This window comes from Falco rusticolus, chromosome 12 (assembly GCF_015220075.1).
Source record: "Falco rusticolus isolate bFalRus1 chromosome 12, bFalRus1.pri, whole genome shotgun sequence".
NCBI classification, from domain to species: Eukaryota; Metazoa; Chordata; class Aves; order Falconiformes; family Falconidae; genus Falco; species Falco rusticolus.
Genome location: NC_051198.1, coordinates 31,165,030 through 31,187,108, shown reverse-complemented (window position 1 = coordinate 31,187,108; position 22,079 = coordinate 31,165,030). Strand labels below are relative to the sequence as shown.

Genomic DNA, 22,079 nt, shown 5'->3' with positions numbered 1-22,079 from the left:
CCTAGATCAATTAATATACAGATCTGAGTCTAATTAGTCCTGATAAATAGACTGATGTAATTGCCTACTGACCTGAACGGGACCTATATGAAGACTTTACTGTGGAAAATATTACAGAATGACACTCCCCCCAAAAAAATCTCAAACTGAAAGAAAAAATATCTCGTGCTACTCTCTATTTCTGATGCTTGTTTGGAGTTAGAGAGCATCAGCTTTGGGCTAGCTGTGGTCAGACTGTGTTGTATGGCACATTTATTATGTTTCTATAGCAATTTGAGATCTTTCAGGATAATCGCAGGAACTAAGTTAATGTAAATTAATATTAGGAATATGATGATACGTTAGTATGTGTGTCACTTGCTTCATGAATTCAAATCCTGTGTGTGGCTTGTTATGTGGTATTTAAAGTAGCCAAGAAATAGAGTAACGTTATTTAATTCAGATAACTTGATGCATACGTTCACTACCACAGTAAAAGTGGGAAGGTGGAAGTATTCTGAAAAAAGTGTTGAGCCATGAAGCACCTTTGCTGTATGTACAGAAAATGCCTAGAAAGAGCAAGGAAGTTTTCCATGAAAGTATGTGTGGACTCCATCAGCAGGTTCAGATTAACTTAATGAAGTGATATTTTTCATGAACATCAGTATAGATGAGTGTAACATAATTTATATAGGACAAACAGAAACGGAACAAGTAAATAGGTTGGCATGATATTTAAAAACACCTACAGTGCTGGGAAACCACCCAATAGTTTTCCGGTGAAGAAATACAAACAAAGCAGACAAACATTAGGGATATGTCAACTGGCACTGAAGAAATCCTGTCTCTTCTGAAGATACTCTGTATCGAGGGATACTCATGGGAGATTTTAACTACCTACATCTCTGCTGAGTAACACTTCCAGCCAATTGGCAAGGAAGTTCATAAACGACAGAGAAGTCACAGTCCCTAAATGGAAAGCAGAGGATCCCGAAACAGACGTCCTGAGTACAATTTTTGCTGCCACAAAAGGAAGTGAATGAAAATGGGGAAAATCGGAGAACTGTATCATTAGTGACCAAAAACTTCGTTCATGTTGGTAAGGAATGCAATTTATTAATCAATTTACAGGTGTAAGTTTCAGCATGAACAGAAAATAACTACAGTGAGTGAATATTGATGAAATACAGTGAAAAAATAATGTTAAAATCCAGAAGGAATATCTGTGTGCTTTGCTAGAATGATGAAGAGCAGGTTTTCCTGCAGGTTTTTGAAATGGAGAGTTTGGGTTACAAATAGACAAACTTTTGGAATGCTTCTGTTGTTCTGATAGGACATTATGTGAAAGGTCAGTATTTAAAGCAGTTTTAATGGATGGGGAAGGTCAAACTCAAGGTTAGATCACAGGCCAAGAATTGTGAGTCTCTTCAGCTGGCTGTGGGTATAAGTACTTGAAAGATGGAACCAAGCACAACAGTGGTGAATGGGGGAGGCACACAAACACGTAGACTTCACAACAGGTTTTACAGAGTCCAAATGCTTCAGAAGTTAATATAAAGAAATATTAACTGAATGAGGTGGATAGGAGTGTGCTTGAAAGCAGATGAGAAATAAAATTAAGCAAACCCTAGGAACTGACTAACCTGTTCACCTTCAGTAACAAACCAGTGGATGTCGTTTACCTGGACTTCAGCAAAGCCTTTGGCACTGCTTCCCACAGCCTTCAAGCAGATGAACTGACAAGACAGATTGGACGGGGGATCTGCAAGCTGGGTGGGAAATTAGCTGCCAGGTCACACTCAGAAAGTGGTCATCTACAGCTTTTACTCAGGCTGGCAGCCTGCCACAGGTGGGTCCACCAGGGATCAACGCTGGGCCTCTTGCTGTTCAACATCTTCATAACTGATCTAGATGATGGGATTGAAAGCGTCCTTGCCATGTCTGCTGGTGACACTGGACTGGGTGGTGATGTGGTCATGCAGAAAGGAAAGCTATCTTACAGGCAGACCTGGACAGGCTGGAAGAGTGGGCTAGCAAGAAGATTATGTAGTTTGACGAAGACAGGTGTAAAGTCGTGTACCTGGGACGACATAATCCAAAAGCCCAGTAGAGGCTAGGCTCTGTGTGGCTGGGGAGCAGCCTTGCTGAAAGGGACATGGGGGTTATGATGGATAACAGTCTGACCATGAGTCAGCAGCCTGCCACTGCAGCAGCAAAGGCAAATTGGATCCTGGGCAGCATCCACAAGGGTGTTACTAGTGGAGAGAGTGATCGTCCTGCTCTACTCGGCACTTGTCAGGCTGCGCTTAGAGTACTGTGCCCAGTTCTGGTCCACAGAATTTAAAATAAGATGTGGAAAGACTGGAAATGGTCCAAAGGAGGGCCATGAAGATGTTCAAAAGAGATGGAGGATTTGATCTACAAGGAAAAACTGAAGGATGCAAGGTCTTTTCTCCCTGGAGAAGAGACAGTTCAGGGGGGACCTCATCACAGTATTCCAGGACTTAAAATGTGGCTACAAAGATGATGGAGGCTCTTTCTTCAGAAGGAACAACAGAAGGAGAAGACAAAAAGCAGTGGGTGCAAGTTGTACCAGGAGAGGTTTTATTTTGATACAAGGAATAAATTTTTTACAATGAGAAAAATCTATCACTGGAAGAACCTCCCCAGGGATGTGGTGGAGTCCGCTTTGCTGGAAGTTTTCAAGATGTGATTAGGAAGGGTGCTAGATGACCTCACCTAGGCTCCCTTTCCCATGAAAGGTTAGACCAGATCATCTTCTGAGGTTGCTTCCAACCTGAATTGTTCTATGATTCTATCAAAATTAAATTATAGAAAGTCTGGGAGAGGAGAAAGTGTAGCTTATCATAAAGGAGCTTAATTGGTGCTGTGAAGTAACCGTATCATGATAGATAGACGATGTTCTCTTAAGTGTGAAAGAAGGAGGATAATTTTTTCTGAGTTTGGGCCTCCGGTGAAGTTGAGGCAATAATGAAGAGAGAGAGGGAAAGAGAGATTATTTTCCTTTTTAAGGCATCTGTTAAGTATTTGAAATCAGAAGAAAAAGATCATCAAAGCATACCTGATCTCCAATACATTTTCATTATACATCACATTTTATTAATACACTGTGTTGGTCAATAATCATTTGCGGTTAGAACCAGGTATTGAAAATGATTATATATGGAAGTTATTTTCCCCTGTAAAATATCTAGCTGGTAATTGTTTGCTTTCCTTAATTGGAAAACCTCAGTGCTGTAAAACCTTTTTTTGACAATACAACAGCAGATTAAAAAAAAAAAATAATAATACTAAAAAAGGCAGTGGTGATGTTCATAGTAAAGTGTTTGAGGAGGAAAGGAGTCTTTTTTTTTTATGGACTATTTTTTTAGCAACAACAAATATTAATTTTTCTGACAGTTATTTGGAACGTGCAAAAAAATACAGCACTCCAAGGGAGACCGACAGCATTCAGGCACAGAACCTGATATGCTGAGGGAAAATGTCTGGTCTTTTTCCTTTAACAATAACTATAAATATTTGAAGAGTATAAATGCTAAAGCAGAAAAGCACCAGGGCAGTAATGCTGTGGGATTACTCAAATGAAAATTCAGATTGGCTGAGTATTAGGGAAGAATGATTATCAGTGAGAACAGGTTATGCAGGGGAGAACCTTCCCGAAGGTGTGGTGGAAGTCCTGCCTCAGCCTTCACCGAGGGGCTGCGGAGCAGGGTGAGTAAAGCAGCAAAAGCTACTCTAGGGGGAAACCTGCTGTTCTTGGAAAGCTGAGCTAGAGGACTTAGCAGATTTTCTACAAGTCATTTCTGTGAATCAGAGATGTGAAAAATTACAAATTTTTGCTTGTTGAAGAAGTTCTGTAACTTTTCTGACCCATCCTACTTAATGGGTCATAGTGAGTTTGTGTTCATCACAAACCTAGTAAATCCATACTCCATAACAGTAGTTTATATAAATTATTAATTACACTTTGGGAAATAGACTGTTTTCAAGAAGAGGAGGAAACAGGGGAGTGTGAAGGATGTAGGATGTTTGTATTCTGGCAAGGGAAGTGTTTGAGCAAGGAATTTTGGAAGTTTACAGACTCTGTGACTCACTGTCACCTGGATTTCATCCTTTATTCCTAATCTGTTTCTTCCTGCATTATAAGAGTTACAGGTGTTTACATATAACAGTGACTTAAAAAATGATCCAAATGAACTGGTCACAGAAGGTCCATACTTCCTTAAAGGCCATGACCTTCAGGAAAAAGCACTTTCCCCGATGCTAAACAGATTTCTTCAAGGACTTGTATATGCTTTGCGGAGGTACAATCTGGAACCAACAGATAGGGGCTGTGGAGTTTTTCAGGAATTCTTTCCTCTCCAGCGCGGAGGATGTTCTGAACATACACCCTTTGAAATACCAGCAGGAAGGACACCGATTTCATCCTGAATAGCCCTTGGTGGTCACGGATTTCTGATGTAGGTATCCTGCTGTAGAGGCTGGAAGCGATGTCTATTGAGTTGTCTGTTACATGCTGCTCCTTTCCACTGTAAGAATACCTAAGGGGAAGTAACTAAAAGTGCTCATGGAGATGCTTAGGTTCCTTGATGTGGACTAGAGAAACACCACTGATCATTCATTGTGTGCCTATTTCCACATCCTTCCCCCGTCTCCCCTCCTGCCTCCCCTTCTTTTTACTGTGCCAGAGCTTGGTAAAGACGGCGAGTTTCTTGAGCCTCTGAATGGGATGTTTAAACTAATTACCATAAGGAACAGCATGTGCCTTTTCATTGAGGCAGTTCTTACGGGTGGTGCTTTCTTGTGTTCAAAAGATGGAAAAACAAGTTCCAGTCTTCCTCCCTTCTCATCCCATGTGCCCAGGGTGCATGTTTTTCAGCTGATACAAGGCACAGGTCAGCCACTGCTGCATTCATAAATATTCATGCCTGTATAGATTGGGGGAAAAAGTGACAGGTTAGCATAAATTAAATATTCAGCACAACTCAGCAACATCAGGATTAAAATGGAAATATGCAAGATACAGGAAAACTGTTCCAAGAAAATGTTTGAAAAGAAAATAAGTCTCTATTTTTTTGTCAATGACTGTATTCGGAAAAAAATTAAATATTTTTCCCTGTATGAGAAAAGGCAAGTTAAAAAAAGGTAAAATGCAGATTGAACTTCAAGAGAATAATTCAAGCCAATAAACTAACAAAAGTACCCAGAACCCAGTAGGAAGATGCTGATGAGACTTGCTGCTTCAGAATTATAGGACAGAAATTATTAAAATGTCATTATTCTGGACATTATAAGGCTTCAAACCTTGTTTGAGAGCAACGTTCATTTAGGTGTTTGCTGCCTGTATTCTCTGTTTCTTTAGTCGAGATTCTCTTTTCCTTACTGGAAACATTAATACCTTTAAGATCACTTAATACAAGACTGTAGTAAGTATTTGGACTATTGAATGCATTGTCAGAGTCCAAAACTGTTTGGTAAAATTGGCCACTATGAACACCTAGATGTCAGCTCCAGCCTTACAACCTTTGCTTACAAATACCTGGTAGTATGATACTTTAGTTCCTGTAAAAACTCCAGGAGTTAGCTGATCTGTTCTGTGATTTTTCAGTTGAGACTCTGCTTTTAGGGACACACAATCAACTTCACTGAGCTGATGAGAAAACTTTTCATTTCTGCAAAATAGCCCTGAATGATGCTGGTTGTAAACTTTGTGTTTAAGCTTATACCAAAGTTGTGTGTTTGAACAGTGCTCTTGTCAGTGTATGGGGTAGGAAGTCAGATTTTCCCTGACGTTATAGCCTATTTCCACTTCAGTACTTGAAATCTTTTTGACATAACCATTATGATAAAACTTTTATTACCTTTATTTAGACAATCTTTGAAAACCTGTAAACCAGCATATACTTTGTCCCTGAAGAGTTAAGGTATGTGTTCAAGTGAATCCTTTATTCTGATATTGATTACTATTATAAAAACAAATAAAAACCTTCCAAGATGGGAGATGGCTCACAGGAATAAAATTACTTCTGTGTTTGCGTGCACATGCTATTCAACTACTAGAGTCGTCGTGCTATCCTACCTTTTTCCCCGATCTAATCTGATCCAGAGCAGCTGATTCAGTTTAAAACAGCTGAAATCTGCTGGTTTCATTTGTTCAGTAGAAAAAGAGGTTAAATATAATTGTGATTATTGCTACAGGTAATTTGTCCTAGCAGCTGTAATTTCTTTCTTTTCTCAGAATTCTAACAGTGAAAGTAAATGGACTTTTTTTTCTGCTTAATGTTTTGGGAAGAACATAATGCTGAGTCGCTTGCAGGATTGTATTTTAAAGTTGAATTCCCACATCCCCTGCATGTAATTGTTAGTTCAAAAAAGAAAAAGGAGGAATGAAAACTGAGAATTTGAGGGGTATTTGTTCCCTCCCCCCCAAAAAAACCACAAAGAACATTGAGCAGCACTTATTTCTTTAAGAAAGGAGTACGTTCTAATATTAGATTTTAAGGACATAACATTGAAACAGAATATTTAATTAGGAAATGGCATTCTACAACTTTTTCTTAATTTAGACAGCTTTTAAGACAAGAATTGTAACATCCAGTTATTTAAAATACAGTGTTAATGCTATATCTTTAATACAGTTGTGTAAGGAAAAAAACCCCAATCAACCAAACCAAAATAAACAACTTTTCTCTTTCCAAGACTTATTCCAGGCAATATCATAAGCCCAAGAGCTACTAAGGACTGAGATGCTGCTTTACCATCTAGATAGTGTATGTTTTCTAAGTTTTGACTAGACAACTTGAAAGGAATAATAAGAGAAGAATTACTTCTTTACTTTTCAGGTGGTAATGATTAAATATATGCTTTAAAACATTTTATCAAAGATGAATTCCAGAAGTATAAAAATCTGTATGTCCTTATTGAGCCAATCCTGGTGTCACCTAATTCTCAAACTAAAAATGCAACTATTCTTTGACTTTTTCACAATTGTTTCGATATGTTTAGGTGCATGTTAGATTGGTATTTTCCCCAGTTTTTCATAAAAATTGTTCAGTATACATTTAACACACTGGGAAATTATCAAAGTGGATGTTAAAAGAAAACAAAAAATTGCTAAGTCAGTTATACAGACACCCTAGTGTTCTGCGATGCTGAAATGGGCAAACTCTTTCATCCAAAATTCCATAGTCAGTTTTTCAGGTATTTGCAGCTCTAGATATGTATCCAGTTTAACAGAAATGCTGACGTTGATATCAGCTGAGATCTCTCTTTATTGGTTGCAAGAATTGTGGCCTGTACAAATTTGGGGTTTTTTTTTTTTTGGCTACATGTACAGCTCAAGTATCTTCAAATTTTCAAATAGTAAGACTATGCCTATGAAGAGTGCAAAGAGCTATACAGGAAAGAAAATTCAGTGAGGTTACTTGCATGGGTAAAAGCCCAAGTATTTTGGCTCACCTGTGAAGATGCAAACAAAATGATTGGCACATCTGGCACCTTAAAGGTTTGTAGAAATACTTCTGTTGTATCTGTGCTTAGGGGTTCCGTTCTTAATAATTTGAAGAATTCAACTGCTAATATACTAAAACTGGCAAGAAAACATCTGATCAGTATTGCTTCAGCTAAAAACCTATGGCAGAGATGAGAAGGAGCACATTTTTGGTCTCTTTTCCATGATGAAAATAAAAGAAGAATACTTAGTACATTAAAAAGTTTTGTAAATTAGTCCCAGTTTAGTGGTAGTAACCTATAGTGTAGTTCGTGATGCCAGTTATACAGTTGAAAAAAAAAAGTGGTTTGTAATCTTTTATTTAGCTATGAAGTAAATGGCAAACTTTAGCTAAGTGATGGTAAAGAACAGCTATCCCAAGCTTAGATCACGTTAACCAGCATGCCATCCTCCCTTTTCTTATAAGCTTAAAGGAAGTTGTTAGGAAGCAGAAAAGTTGTCAAGTTCATCATTCCTGTGAGACAGACCTAGAAATAACTTGACTTACAGCAAAAATCACACCACGAGACCACTGTATCTGTTGAATCGGTGATTATTAATATCCAGGGTGGCTAAGAATTTGTTTCCAAGCGTGTCTTTTGAGAACATGTTGCCATACCTGGCTAGGGAACCGTGCTGGGAGCTGGAGGAATGTGAAAAATATCCTTCAGTAGGTAACTGGTTATAATTTTTACTTTTTCTGAGGTCAGATACGTTGTTTGTGTCAAAAGGAACTTCAGGAGCAAAAGACATTTTAAGATTTTCAATTTAGAACCCTCGTCATCTTAATTTGTACTGGTTTATTTTGAAATATTCTTGCACTGTTTGAATCAAATTAAACAACTCACTGTAAAGAAAGGGAACAGCTTTTCAAACAGTTTTCTTATAGTTCAATATGGAAACAGTTTTAAGCTGATTAATCCAGAATTACTTTTATTTTTTTTTCCTGAGAATTAAAAAAAATACATAGTATTGTTGTAAGCATCTTTTCAGCCGTTAGCTTTTTTTTATAAAAATTTGGCTGGATTCTAGCCAGAGGGATGTATTTTCTAAAGGATTCTTGAGCATTGGGTCAGGGTCTTGCACAGACATTTCTGCATTGTGAATATATCCTCTTTGAACAGTCTCCCCATTTTTTTTTTTTTTTTTTCTTGACGACTAAATTTGTCACTTGTATATACAGGTAACAGCCCTGAAACATTCTAAAAACAAAGTGGCACAAAACCCCAAGAGTTTGTGCTTTGAAATGTTTCCTTTTTAAGCCGAAACGTTCAGGAGTTGTTGGGGGTTAGGTGTTTCATAGTTCGTAATGCAGCCGCTTCCCTCATTTATCAGTGCTGGACACCTACCTGGTAACACAGAAAGAACCCTTTAGAGAAAGGAGGTGGATGTAAATAGAAATAGCATGAGCAGGTCAGGTTTTGCAAGAGCAAATTACCCACGTACAATTTCTGGAAGCAGTGTGCCTCCTGTGAGCCTCTTGGTATCTTTCATCTTCACGAGCCACCTGTTTGAAAGCCCAGTGGCTCCAGAGGCTGGATTGTGCCTTGGTCTGATACTGGTCCAGCCAGAGGGGGCTGTGCTCCCTCGTCTTCTGCTGACACCGCGTGGGTACACACAGTGGGATTTAGCCTCATGCCCTGGTATTATTTATTGGTATACGTAAAGACTTCTATAAATATTTTTTTCACAGTATTTTTTCTGCTAAATATTGTTTTCAAATATAGTTTTTAGTTAGGATAAGACTATTCTGAATTAATTCCCTGCAGAAAGGCAAATGTTTTTCTTCTCTGTGGGCTACAGAGGCTCATACCACAGTGAGTTTTACTTTATCTGTTAACGTCTAATTAATTAAAGTTTTAATTAGACATCATCAACATCTTGATACTTAATTCTGAATCAGTCTTTATACAGTAGGATTTCTCACAGCCTTTAATAGTTACTAGTGGCTTCAGTGGGACTAAGGCCCTGATACAGAGAGCAGAATCTTGAAAATAGTTTTGGCAAACTTTTCAAAAGAAAATGTATGCTATAACTCTTTGCAAAGCCTTCTATCGATTTTTCAAATGGAGTTATACAGAAATGAACGCAAGCAATAGTTAGTAGGATAGATGTGGCTGCCTAGATTCTTTTTGTTTCATGTATACCCTTTATGATTTTTTGATTTATGCATAATTCAGTGCATATCTTATATGTAGTCTCAATAAAGTATTTTAGCAAAAAAAGTCAGAAAATAATTTTTGCCTGACAGTTTTGCCCAAGGAAAAACCTATTTCCCCCCACATTTCTGAAGCAATATTTCAAAATAATGCTTGATATAAAAGGTAGCTTCAAGTTGAAGTGTTTATTTGAAATGGAAAAAAAAAAATTAAAGGTGAAAACAAATGTCAGAACATTGTTGAGACATTCCATTGATGTATGCAATGACACGGGGAAGTGAGAAATGCATAATTGCACTGTCTAACCTTTACTAAGAATTCGTGCTCTTCATAACTATTTTCCAAATAAACATTCTGTGGTGTCTTTATTGCGGCAGACACACTTATGTAAGCAAAAATATTTTAGCAAATACATATTACTTGCAGAACAGTACACATTTAAATAACCAGTAATAACCTGTGTAAAGGTACTCATTGATAGTTCATTTTATATGGCAAGCTGCTGCTCTTCAACATTATTAGACAAAATTTGTTGTAGTATTATATGTTTTTACTGATTATCTGTCAAAATAATTGATTTTGCTTGAGGCTGAGGACCTGTTTCTCAGTATAGAACCAAAAGGGGATTTTATTATCTGACATTCCTTTTGCACTAAGCTGACATCAAAGTCTCAGGCTTGGAGGTCCTGGATGGAATCAGACCCTTTAAACACCGTACTATAGTACGCACGCCCTGCTTTGTTCTCTCACTACCATGAGATGTCACATCTTGAAAACCAAATAATCCATCCCCATTCCTTGTCTTTATGGTGACGATAATTGATTTGGAGTAGTTCAGCAGGCTTATTTTGGAGGACAGCTTTAACCTTAACATAAAGATGGCCAGTAGGTAGGCTGTGGTTAAAGAAAACTTAAATATAAAAGAGATGCCTTAGAAATATCCCATGACTTAAATTCACCCTCTTTTTGACAATTTATAAATTGCTTTAGCCATACGTGTTGTGCATCATACAGAGTAGTGTTCGAGGTGGAAGAGCCTCACTTTTCCTCTCCCTTCTCTCTGTGTTTAGTCTGTCATTTCAGGAAACAGGTCATTCAGAAAAGGAAGGTGACCCGCAATGAAGTCCGGAGGAACATGTTGCCGAGCAGCCTCGAGGTGTACCTCTGTATCGTTGAAAAATGGTGAAGCAAAAGCTGCCTGGGAAAAACATGTGGCAGCTTGGTATCATGTTCCTTGTATTGAAATTACAGCAACAACTTTGCATCCAAAAGTACTACAGAAAACTTAGTTTGCAATTGTCGTATCTCGGGCATCTGAGAAGGCAAAGATTATTTCAAAATAATGAAAAGTTACCGAAGTTGCAGTATGGGAAAGCAGAAAGGATATGTTACAAGGGTTATAAGGACTTATAAGAAATAGCAGGTGAAGGTAGGGAAGAATTTCCCTGGATGTCTTCCCAAGAATGTGTCAGTCACTCCACAAGTGAAAGAAAAGTGAGCAGTGTAGCTCCTGGATGGGAATTGGATTATTTTTTTTTTTTATCTTTTTAAAGTATTTACCTATCATAGTAGGGTGGAATTTAGCCAACAACTGCATGAACTTTCGCTATATCAGTATCAAAACCCGAAATTGGAGATCTGCTGACCCGGCATGGTACTGTGCTAGCTCCCAGCATGGGAGAAGTACAGTTTCTGCAGCTGGTCAGCAAGTAGCCACCTTCACTGAACAGGTAGCCAGTGAACAGAGATGGAAGGGAAGGATGCTATCTAGATGGAGGCTTTCGGTAAGTTCCTAAATAGCCGCAGCATTTCAGCCTAGGATTAGAGGGCTATTTTCCTCTGGGTGGGACAGAGGGTTCTTTCAAACCAGGAATCAGGAAACCAAGCAGAGGAGTCCAAACCAGAAAGCAGCCAGAAACTCGCACAGCCAAGAGCTAGCTACTCAGCTAGATGCAAGAGTTACCTACACAAGTGAGAGAGAAAGGGGAGAAAAACCGAGCTGGGCATCTACAATTCCGAACAAGTGATAAGGTGAAGCTCTATAAGTTGGCAGCTAGTAATACACCGATGGGAGAGGCAGAAGGAAGGAGAGTTAGTGAGAGGTAGAATAAATCTCTAATTTCAGCAAAGGATATGCAGAATTCATGTGCTGCATTTAATTGGAGACTGTGGTTGATTTTGCATATGTTTTCAAACTTTTTTAATATGGAAAAAAATATTAATTCAAATATTTGCACATTCAGGGTTTTGTATATTGGTAATTGATTGCAGGTTTTTATCAAGCTTTTCTTCATTTGTCTTCAGATCACTGATACCCACCCCCACCCCCCCACCCCCCAACTTGGATTCTGTGCTGGGTCTGGTTTAGCATTTCTCTTTAATTTGAGGTTACTTATTTTGCTTTTTTTGTGACCACTTTCATTTCCCCCCCATACCTAATAAAAGGTAGCTCAGGTTTTAAGTCCATCTGTCACGTTGTTTTCAGATGCGCTTGAGCTGAGATGTTCATAGAACATTCATTTTTTAGTTTATTTTTGCCTTTTCCCATAACTTGTTTCTGTATTTTATGACCTTGAATTTAGAGCTTTAAGGGGTAAAGACTGGGAAAATCTAGCATATAATGAAAGTTACGCTAAAGAAATAAGGCTTGAACCCTGCAGTGGTGATCCCTGTGTTCTGGTTTACAATGCCTCTTTCTTGCAGTCCCTGGACGGTTCTTGTGCTTGCTCTTGAGTGGGAATGGTTAGTGGGAAAAGAGGGAAAATAGCATATTTCTGACTCTTCAGCAGAATTAGTCGTTGGTAACTCTTGCCGCACTGTGAAAGAAAGGGGAGGAAAATGCTGAAATCCAGCACAACAATTGAGTCTTCTGTAGCCCTTTCTTTTCCCAAACAGTCATTGGGAAATATAATTTGTTTTCTTCCTTAGACATTATAAAATGTATTAATGCAAAGCTGCTTTTGCTTCAGATAATACATTTTGTTTTCCTTTTGGTGATTCTTGTTTCTCTTGGGTTTATTTCATGACTTACATCTATGTAAAGGCTTTATTCCTACTTGGGAGCCAACTGAGCTTCTGTGGAACCGACTTGTTCCTAAATTCTGCAATTTAGGCGTTGCCAAGAAATTTCTATGAGTCTTTGCCATGGGAAGTTAAAAACAAAATAAAAGAAAAATCCCACCCCTCCCCCCACCCCCACCCACCCAAAAAAAAAGAAAAAGAAAAAAAAGAAAAAAGAACCAGTTTCTTAAAAACAGAAAACATAGCAACAACAGTTGGAAACATTTAGCATCTGGAAGCTGACAGCAGGACACACAAAGAATAACAAAATACTCTATTGAAGGGGGGGAAAAAAGATCTTCAAAAGACTGGTGTCCACAGCAGGGTGAAAAACACAACAATCCCATTATCTATTTTGTTAGGAAAAAATGTTAATTTTAAAAATATGTTCTCTGGCATCCTCTTTAGATGTCTCTATTCAGGCAGTCAAAGCAGGAGAGAAAAGAAACAAACAGTTCTGAGATCAGCATTTCAAACTAGCAGAAGAGACCAGTTAGTCTAGAAAGTCACCCATCACCGCTGTATTCATTCTGCAAATAGGTGACTGATGCATGAAACTGAGGTGACTTTCCCACTACTGCACAGGGAATCTATAGAAAAGCAGGTAAAAAATTTCTCAGAACAGTGCCCTGTAACATTCACCACATACCTATTACTTTTACTCTAATTCTATAAATACTGGATTAGTTTCTATAACCATATGTAACCATTACCAATTTTTTATTGCCTCAGAGTAATTAAGGTATCTTCCCTGTACCAGATTGTGAGCTTTTTTTTTGTTCCATTCTTTTGCATTCTTTTAACATTGCTGTTTGGGGGTAGGAAACAGCTGGTTTTCAGATACTCTACAGTGGACCATCAGATGTGCTATTGAGTTCATAGTGGAATTCCATATAATTGTGCTAATTTTTAACCTTTTTTTGTACCCATTTCCATTCCTAGAATTTGCAGAGATATGATAATAAGCAATTTAAATAGAACATATATTTGTGTGTGCATTAGGTATGTGTTTTCTGTGAATGGAAGTTTTAAAAATACCTGATATGCAATATACTCTGTTCCTGAAATATTAAGACAGATGAGTGCAGAAAATGCTCATGTTGCTTAGTTACAGAAACAATAAACACCACAAATGTATTGTCTCTTATTAAGCCATTCAGTGGGGCATTAAAGCACTAGCTGGGTGTACTGTCATGGCATAGCGTGCTACACTTTTATGTTTACCTGGAGGCATGCATTGTTGAAGCCTGGCTTTTATTGAGTGTAGCCTTTGACCAGATCGGGTGCATTTTAATTTTCTATTTGAATGGCCAACGTGCTCTGTAGCTGCATACTAGGAAGTCAGAATATCATACTCTTTTGTCACAGTAGCAGCCATCATCCTTATAAAGGGAATGGTGGGGGGTGTGGGGTGGATGTAAATATGACTGGCTTTGGATGAAGCTCCACTAGAGCCAAGGCTGGTAGTGCAAACTGCAGCCTTCATGGAAGTTTTTACCCTGTGAAGAAGCAGTGCATCCGTTTTTCGGAGAAGTGAGAAGAAGTTAAGTTCCCTGTGAGGCATTCAGATGCAGGTTAAACATGGGTCCTGGCTTCTAGTGGCAAGAATCACTCTAATGATTCTTTTCTTTCTACCTTGTAGGACAAAGTCGTCTATGGAAAGTGTGTCTAATTTTAAAATAGTTGTAGCTAAAGCCATAAACAGTGGAACAAAGTATAAAATCATGCTATATGAACTATATATTAGTCTTGAAAAAGTCCATTTCACGTTTTTAAAATGCACTGTCTTGAGAGAAGGCAGGCTTAATAAAACCATTTTACATGTTTCAAATCATTAAATATTCCTTTTTTTCCCCTATTGGGTGCCTTAAACAGTGTTCAGTGCTGCTTTAGACTTGAACAATCAGTAGCTTTATTGCAGGTTTCTTTCCTTTTCTATTACCGTAGAAGAGCCAAGCCCAGTTTTAGTAGAGTGCATGGAGAACTGAGTGTGCTCTGTTCCCACTCCACGGTTTTGGATGCTCAGAGTGGACAGGAAGAAGAGGCAGGAGAATGTGAAACTCCCGTATATTCCATGGAATTTGTGGCACAGTAGTTCCCCCCAGTTTATTAGGTTGAGCGTCTCTTGAGCTGCAACTTGAAGAGCAGTTTCTCAGACCATATTAATGGATCTAAAATAATGCAGCAAAATGCCGTTGTTTCCTCCAGGTGTTTATAAATCTATACCACTGGAGCCTGTCCTGTTGCTCTGAGGCTTACCTCCCACTCAGTAAGATTCTATAGACACTTGGTTTCTGTTTTGGTGCTCAAAACAAACCCCTTTCTAAATGTCCCACACTACCACCACTACCTACCACATGCGTACATGTATCCACCCCAGGAAAATTAAAACCATTTCAATTGAGGATGAATAAATTGTTTCCTTGGAGCTTTCATTATACCTGTTAATCTCTTTTCTTTGTTCAGAAAACAAAGCTTGTTTATGAAGTTGAGTAATCCTACAGGCTTGAATAACTGTTGTCATTCATCCTGTGTGCTTTCACGTGGTGTTCAGAGATACACCCCATTGCAAACATTTGATCTGGGGACCCTTAAGTTTTCTGTAAATAAACTGTAGTTTATTGCATTCCTTGATATATTCATTTTGGAGCTTGGAAATTAATTGAGGCGTATTAGCAAAATGACAAGTCTCCTGTGAGAAGCTGACATTCATGGATTAATTCAAAACCATTCAGCAAACACTAAAAAAACCTCACCATGATAACTCTCAATGGTTATTTTTGCATTTGGATTTCTGGGTAAAGTGATGGTGTGTGCACCAGGTCATTCTCAATGAGCATGGAAATTCTAGTGGCTGCTAAAGTAGGCTGATAAAATTGCCTCAGGCTTCACTTGCTGTAAGTCCCATTGCTACAGTCTCTGACACCATAAGTTATCTCCCGCTGACTTCACTGTGCAGCATAAAATTGTAGGTTAGCAGCACCTACCCGAGCCATTTTGAATGATCCTGGTCTCCATTTTACAGAATTAACAGCCATTGTTTACACTAAGTGATCCAGGTTTCATGAAAATATGAAAATACTGCTTTATGGTAACATAAGGATTCATGTAAATAATGTTTTTTTGACAGATTTAGGGGCTGAATTAATTCACTCAAATTGCATTTCAAGAAGTATTTTTTCCTCATCTCCCTGTAGAGTAACTAGACAAGTTCAGAGCAAGATCATATTGTAGGTGCTCTGAACTCCTGGTCTTTCTGATTCTCAAGGAAACCTAGGTGCCCCAAATTAGGCAATGCTAATAGCTCCTTAAGGATCATATTTTGGTTTAATAGTGTAAAGTAATTTGAAAGAAATGCTTCATAATAAGTTAAAGGCTCCTAATCACAGGGACTGAAAGGCTGCTGCTAGCAGAGTTGGTCAGAATTCTGAAATATTTAAGTGTAATGCTGTTTCTTCGCTCACTGTATTTGATGCATATTTGATATAATACAAAAAGAAATCATTAATGTGGACAAGGCTGCACTTTTAATTGGAAATGGTATTGAAATGTGTATTCTTTCACATCATTCATGGTTTTAAATGTCGTGGGATAGTGTCAGTAGAAAGAAATGGTAGGGATTTGTTAATATTAATGGTTTTATTATATTGAGTTCTTAATGTGCTGATTGAAATGCTGTATATTTAGCAAATACCTTTTAATATCAACAGTAAATTCCTTGTCTTCTCCTTCACTTTTTCTGAGTTATTCATACATGTATACCTTGCTGATTTATCAATATATTTTCATTGGCTGTGTTACTATATTTTTTTGTTGTTGAATGCACCTGCCATGATGACTGGCAAAATCTGTAGTGAATTCTTAATACATTTCTACAGTTCATTGCATCTGGCCCTGGCTTGCAATGAATTATGTACATGATCTATCTTTGGGAAGCATGAGTTAATTTTGCTTGTGCTCCAAGATGACTGCAGACCATGTTAAAAAGAGTGTTGAGCTTAAGTTAATATTTGCTGTCTCTTAGCTGGACTTACTTGTTAAAACTCAGCACTGTGATATTTTAAGTTACTCAGCATGTGGTTGGCCTGGATGGTAGTAAAGGGAGCTCACATCTTGATTGTGAAATGATATGTAGGTCTGCCCTTTTTCTCCTGAAAAACAAATCTATTCCTTGCTTTGGATAGCTCTTGCAAATTATGTGGGGAATTGCTAACTGCTCCTTTTTTCTTGGGAGTTTAGGTGACCTTTTGCAGTTTCCAAGAATGAGGTAATTGGATATTTTCAAGACTGAGGTCTTGACCTTTCCTTAATAAGATGAAAGAATACAGTGAATGGAAGACAAATTCAAGGTGCTCTTAATAGCGTGATAAAATTCCCCAAGGGCTGGCAGGTTCATGCGTAGAAAAATGGGACCTTTGTTGCCGAGGTGAGCGAGCGAGCAGCCAGGGCTAGCCCGATGGATGCGCTAGGAGAGCACGGGGCGGAGCGAGGATGCTGCTGGTAGGGTGTGTAGGAGTAAAGGTGAACGTGACTCAAATACTTCTCTGTTGCAAATTGCCTTCACTTGACTAATTGTGGCTCCATGTCTCTATCTGAGGGAGAATGTGTTGAGCTGACGTTAAAGAACAATATGTAGGCTGTCTTAGGGCTTATATTATCCACCGCTATTTCCATCTATTAAAAGCATGTTTGTTCTTATGTACCCAGAAGGAAAATATAATTACAAAAGCAGACTCTTTGGAAAATAATAAATAAGTAAATTTACAAATTGAATTTATTTGTACCCTAGAGGGTATTGATTCTGAAGCATATACCTCCATGAGTTATAAAGTAGATATTAGTCCCAGAATTATTCCTTTCTCTTTTCCTGAAATTTACTGACTACTGCTTTTCTCCTTTTTACTGTGCCTCACTGATGGCTGAGTACATCCTTCATGGACAGGGAGATGGGTAGAGGGGTAAGAATCTCAGCATAACACCAGGACACAGGCTTCCAAATGCTAGCTGCATTCAGTTAATAGTTCACAGGTCTTTTCAGTTACAGTTTTCAGTTACAGTTCATATGTTTCTGGTTTAATGTTAATTATCTATGATAATTCAGTTCCCAATTTTTGATTTTGTAAGATTAAAATATAAACATCCTAAAACTTAAAAGATAAACACTCTAAAACATAGATGTGTAAACCTTTTTGTGTTTCCACACAATGAATGCACTAAGATGCAAACATTCACATCTCAGTAACTACAGAGCTTTAATTGCAGAATATAGAAGTAAGAAACTGTCACATTCAATATTTAGGGATTCCAAGGATGTTTTAATATTAGTGGCATAAAATTCCCAATATTTGCTGCTCCTAATAAGCACTCTGGCAGTTTTCCCCTCATGTTATATATTAAGCTGCTTAGAGCTGTTGACGAGTTTCTGAGAAAACTATTGGCAGTATTCCTGATTTAACTTTGTCCATCAGGTCCTTGAACCATACTTAATAAAAACTATTGTTTCTGAGTTGGCAAATTACTTCAAAGCCTATAAAGATATTTTAGACCACAAGGAATGCTTAGTTCTCCTTTTATGTCTGCTCAGTTCTTCTATCATAGCTATTAACTACTAATTTTATTATATCCGACAACTTGAATTTGTCCATAAACAAGAAATTCTCTTTGTACATTTATTTGTACTGTCCTGGTACCTACTTTTGTTCAGTAGGCAATTAAAGAATATTTTCTCCTCATGTTCTTTGTTGCCTTAATTACTTTCACTGTCAACAGCATGATTTAATTCTAATGAAAGCCCATTTGTTCCTTCTTTTTACCGTATCCTCTAATCTCTGTTTAATGGTTTTCAGTCTATTCTAGAAAGGCTGCCCCTATAACACCTTCAAATGAGGAGTTATTTTTTATCCAATGGGAGATGACTTGCGTGTGCTTATTCTCCAGTACTTTTCTGAATTCCTTTGCGTTATCTGTGGTCTCTGAGGTGTTACAGAGGTATTGGATAAATGCAAACATGGACTGTTATTCTCTAAGTTTACACATTAGTGCAATTCTAGTCACTTCTGATGTCTTCACTTAAAGACATCATTTTTCTTATGTGATTTTTCTTATGTGACATTATGATGTCACATAAAGACATCATAAAAACAAAAAACACATGTCCTTTGCCTCTCTGTGGAGTATCATTCCTGCTGTCAGGAATCCACACTGAAGTTCATTTGTTGTCTTTGGAGATACAGCTTCAGTAGAAACAGCAGTATTTGTACTGAACCCTGAAATAAAATAGAGAAATAGGCTTATTTATTAGCTTTTAGGATAAAGTTTTGATGTTGCCTACTGGGGTTTAGCCACAGCGCTACAACAAGCACTACAACAAGCACTACACAGCTGCTCTCTCAGTCCCCCCATCCCCCCTGGTAGGATGGGGAGGAGAATCAGCTCATGGGGTTTACCTTTTTTGAGATAAGAACAGTTTAATAACTGAAATAAAAATCTAATAGTAATTGTAATGAAAAGGAAGAAGAGAGGAATAAAACCCAAGAGAAACAAGTGATGCACAGCACAGTTGCTCACCGCCTGCCGACTGATGCCCAGCCCGTCCCCGAGCAGCGATCGACCCCTCCCACCAACTGCCCCCAGTTTACATACTGAGCGTGACGCTCTATGGTATGGAACATCCCTATGGATAGCTCGGGTCAGCTGTCCTGGCTCTGCTCCCTGCCGGCTTCTTGTGCACCGGCCCCTGGGCAGAGCACAGGGAACTGGAAAGTTCTTGACTTAGGGTAAGTGCTACTTAGCAACAACTAAACCATCAGCACGTCATCACCGTTATTCTCACACTAAATGCAAATCCAAGGTGCTGTACCAGCTACCAGGAAGAAAATTAACTCTTATCCCAGCCAAAACCAGGACAAGTAGAATAATTCTGCCGTAGCTTATGATGAAATGTGCTAGGTGGATAATGATATAATTAGAAGGAACACAGTTCTTACAGTAAAAAAAAGTCAATCTATCAATCACCTCTTTAATGTTCTGTTATCTTTAAACACTGTTTATTAATAGCAGCTATCACTGGCGGGGTATGCCATCTTAGGTTGTGCGTACGCCAGTGTTTTGATTTCTAACAGTAGCACAGCTCCGCAGTGCATCCCCCATCTCTTCTACTTACGGTGTGTCAGTTCAGTCTGCAGAGTGGGTTTTGTCTGTGTTCAAACTCTGCTTCGGAGGAAATTAATCTGGGAGCTTTACCCTAAGCTATGCACTAAGCACTTTCTAACCTCTAATGGAGATGTGAAGTCTAAACCAGTGACTGGTCCCCAGAACATCTTCAGACTATATTGTATACTCGGAACGCTGGATCAGGGGTCAGACATGATCTGCACCTGAATGGTATAGAATCTGTAGATGAAGAAGTCTCAGCACAAAGTGCTTTAATCTGCTGAGCTGTTGCTTTTGCTCTGGATTGCTTTCTGATGGAGGCTTAAGCTTAGGAACAGAGAAGAAGGTTTTAGCTTCTGTCACCATGCTTTCATATTTAGCCCTTCAGTGGTATTTTAACTTGAGTGTTTCATTTACTGAATAACTAAAAATATTGACAAAACCCTTGTTGCACACCTTTGCTGCTGGAGAGCTTCTTTTAAGCAGTCCTTGTATCCTAGACAGCACAGAAATAGCAGCAATTTCAGGATATACTAATAAAGACTAGAACCCTGGGAAATGGTTATATTACAACAGGCTTCTCTGGACAGATTAAATATGTGATTTGAAACAAGAATATTTTCTGTGGAAATATTCTTTAAGCTAGTATTGTTTTTCATTTTTATGAGAAAAGTCTTCAGTCAGGGGAAAATATGTAAGCAGTTTTATTTTTTGTCCCGTTGGACTGGCTCAAAGATTGTCCTGTTTTGATCTGTATTATACTACTTTCCCTATTTTATAGCTTTATGAGTACCATGGATGCTGCTGTTCTTCAGCTCCAAGGACAAACTGAAAAGATGTGAAATCATGAAGGATCTGACCTTGGTACATTTTCTGTACGTGAAAAGAAGAGTTAAGACAGTGACAAGGGGTTTAGGGGAAGAAGAAATCTAATACCTTTCTAGGTAGCAGAATGGCTGTACAAAGAGGGGTTTTAAGCAATCAAGGCCATGCAAGCTAATTTGCAACTGATAGTATAAATTATGTGCAGATTTTTCAGATTGTTTGAATTAATTCTAGGGATATTTTTAGAGCAACTTTGTTTGGTTTAATGAAAACTATTATTAAATAGTTAGTCAATGAAAATAGCTATTTAATTTTGTGTGTATGTAAATTATCATATTCATATGCCATCATTATTTTCCTTTAAATAATATGCCTATTCAGGATTATATCTGTTTGGTTAAAATGGTCAAGTTCCTTTTAGTAACCTCTCTGCTTTGCTTGCAGGTTGTATATAAAAATAATGATGTCAGGTTGGAGTTATCTCGACTTGCCAAGCAAGGAGATCCTAAAATGAAGATTCATGGGGTTGTAGCATTTAAATGTGAGAATGTTGCAACCTTAGATCCAATCACATTTGAAACACCAGAGTCTTTCATCTCTTTGCCAAAGTGGAATGCCAAGAAAACAGGCTCAATATCATTTGACTTTCGTACAACTGAGCCAAATGGTCTGATTCTTTTCAGTCATGGAAAACCAAGGCACCAAAAAGATGCCAAACACCCACAAATGGTGAAGGTTGACTTTTTTGCCATTGAGATGCTTGATGGCCACCTCTACCTGCTGTTAGACATGGGATCAGGTACTATAAAAATAAAAGCCTTGCAGAAGAAAGTGAATGACGGTGAATGGTACCACGTGGATTTTCAACGGGATGGACGATCAGGTAAGCCACTTTTTTTTTTTTTTTAATATTCAGTATGTTTTTTTCATGTTATATCTGAGACAATAATGGGTATATATTATGTTGCCACAATTAGAGCTGTGCTTCATCTGACAAATAGAGGAAATAAAACAAGTCATTGCTGTCAGGTACCAGAATGCAATGGTTTGCAGAGTAAAAAAATCTTACAGTAACATTTATTGGGTAATCAGGTACTTAATCTTCCAAGTAAGTGTGCTGTGTGCTTCAAAAACAAACTGTAATCTCCCTCTGTGCTTGCTTACACCAAAGAGCTGAAGTGGCAAGTTTCAGGAATAAAAATAAAGCAAAAAAGAATTACTGAAAGTAGTCTCCAACATAGGGAATAGTTGGCCCAGGGAAACAGCACAGACCTTCCAATCATGTCAGCAGATCTCAGCATTATTAAATGATATGCTAATGAATGGCTAACAACATGTATCAGCAGAAATGGATATAAGTGACTTGCCGTATTCTGTCAGTATGATTCATGTTC

At 38.1% G+C, this 22,079-nt stretch overlaps 1 protein-coding gene across 22 annotated transcripts in view; it reads left to right on the top strand.

Annotated features, from left to right (window-relative positions):
- Positions 1-22,079, top strand: part of NRXN1 (neurexin 1) — a 730,254-nt gene that overhangs the window by 279,604 nt on the left and 428,571 nt on the right. For all 22 annotated transcript variants that reach the window (XM_037405538.1, XM_037405537.1, XM_037405535.1 and 19 more), the window contains one exon: positions 21,130-21,568. In XM_037405538.1, coding sequence (XP_037261435.1) covers positions 21,130-21,568 — 439 coding nt within the window. The remainder of the gene's footprint in view (positions 1-21,129; positions 21,569-22,079) is intronic.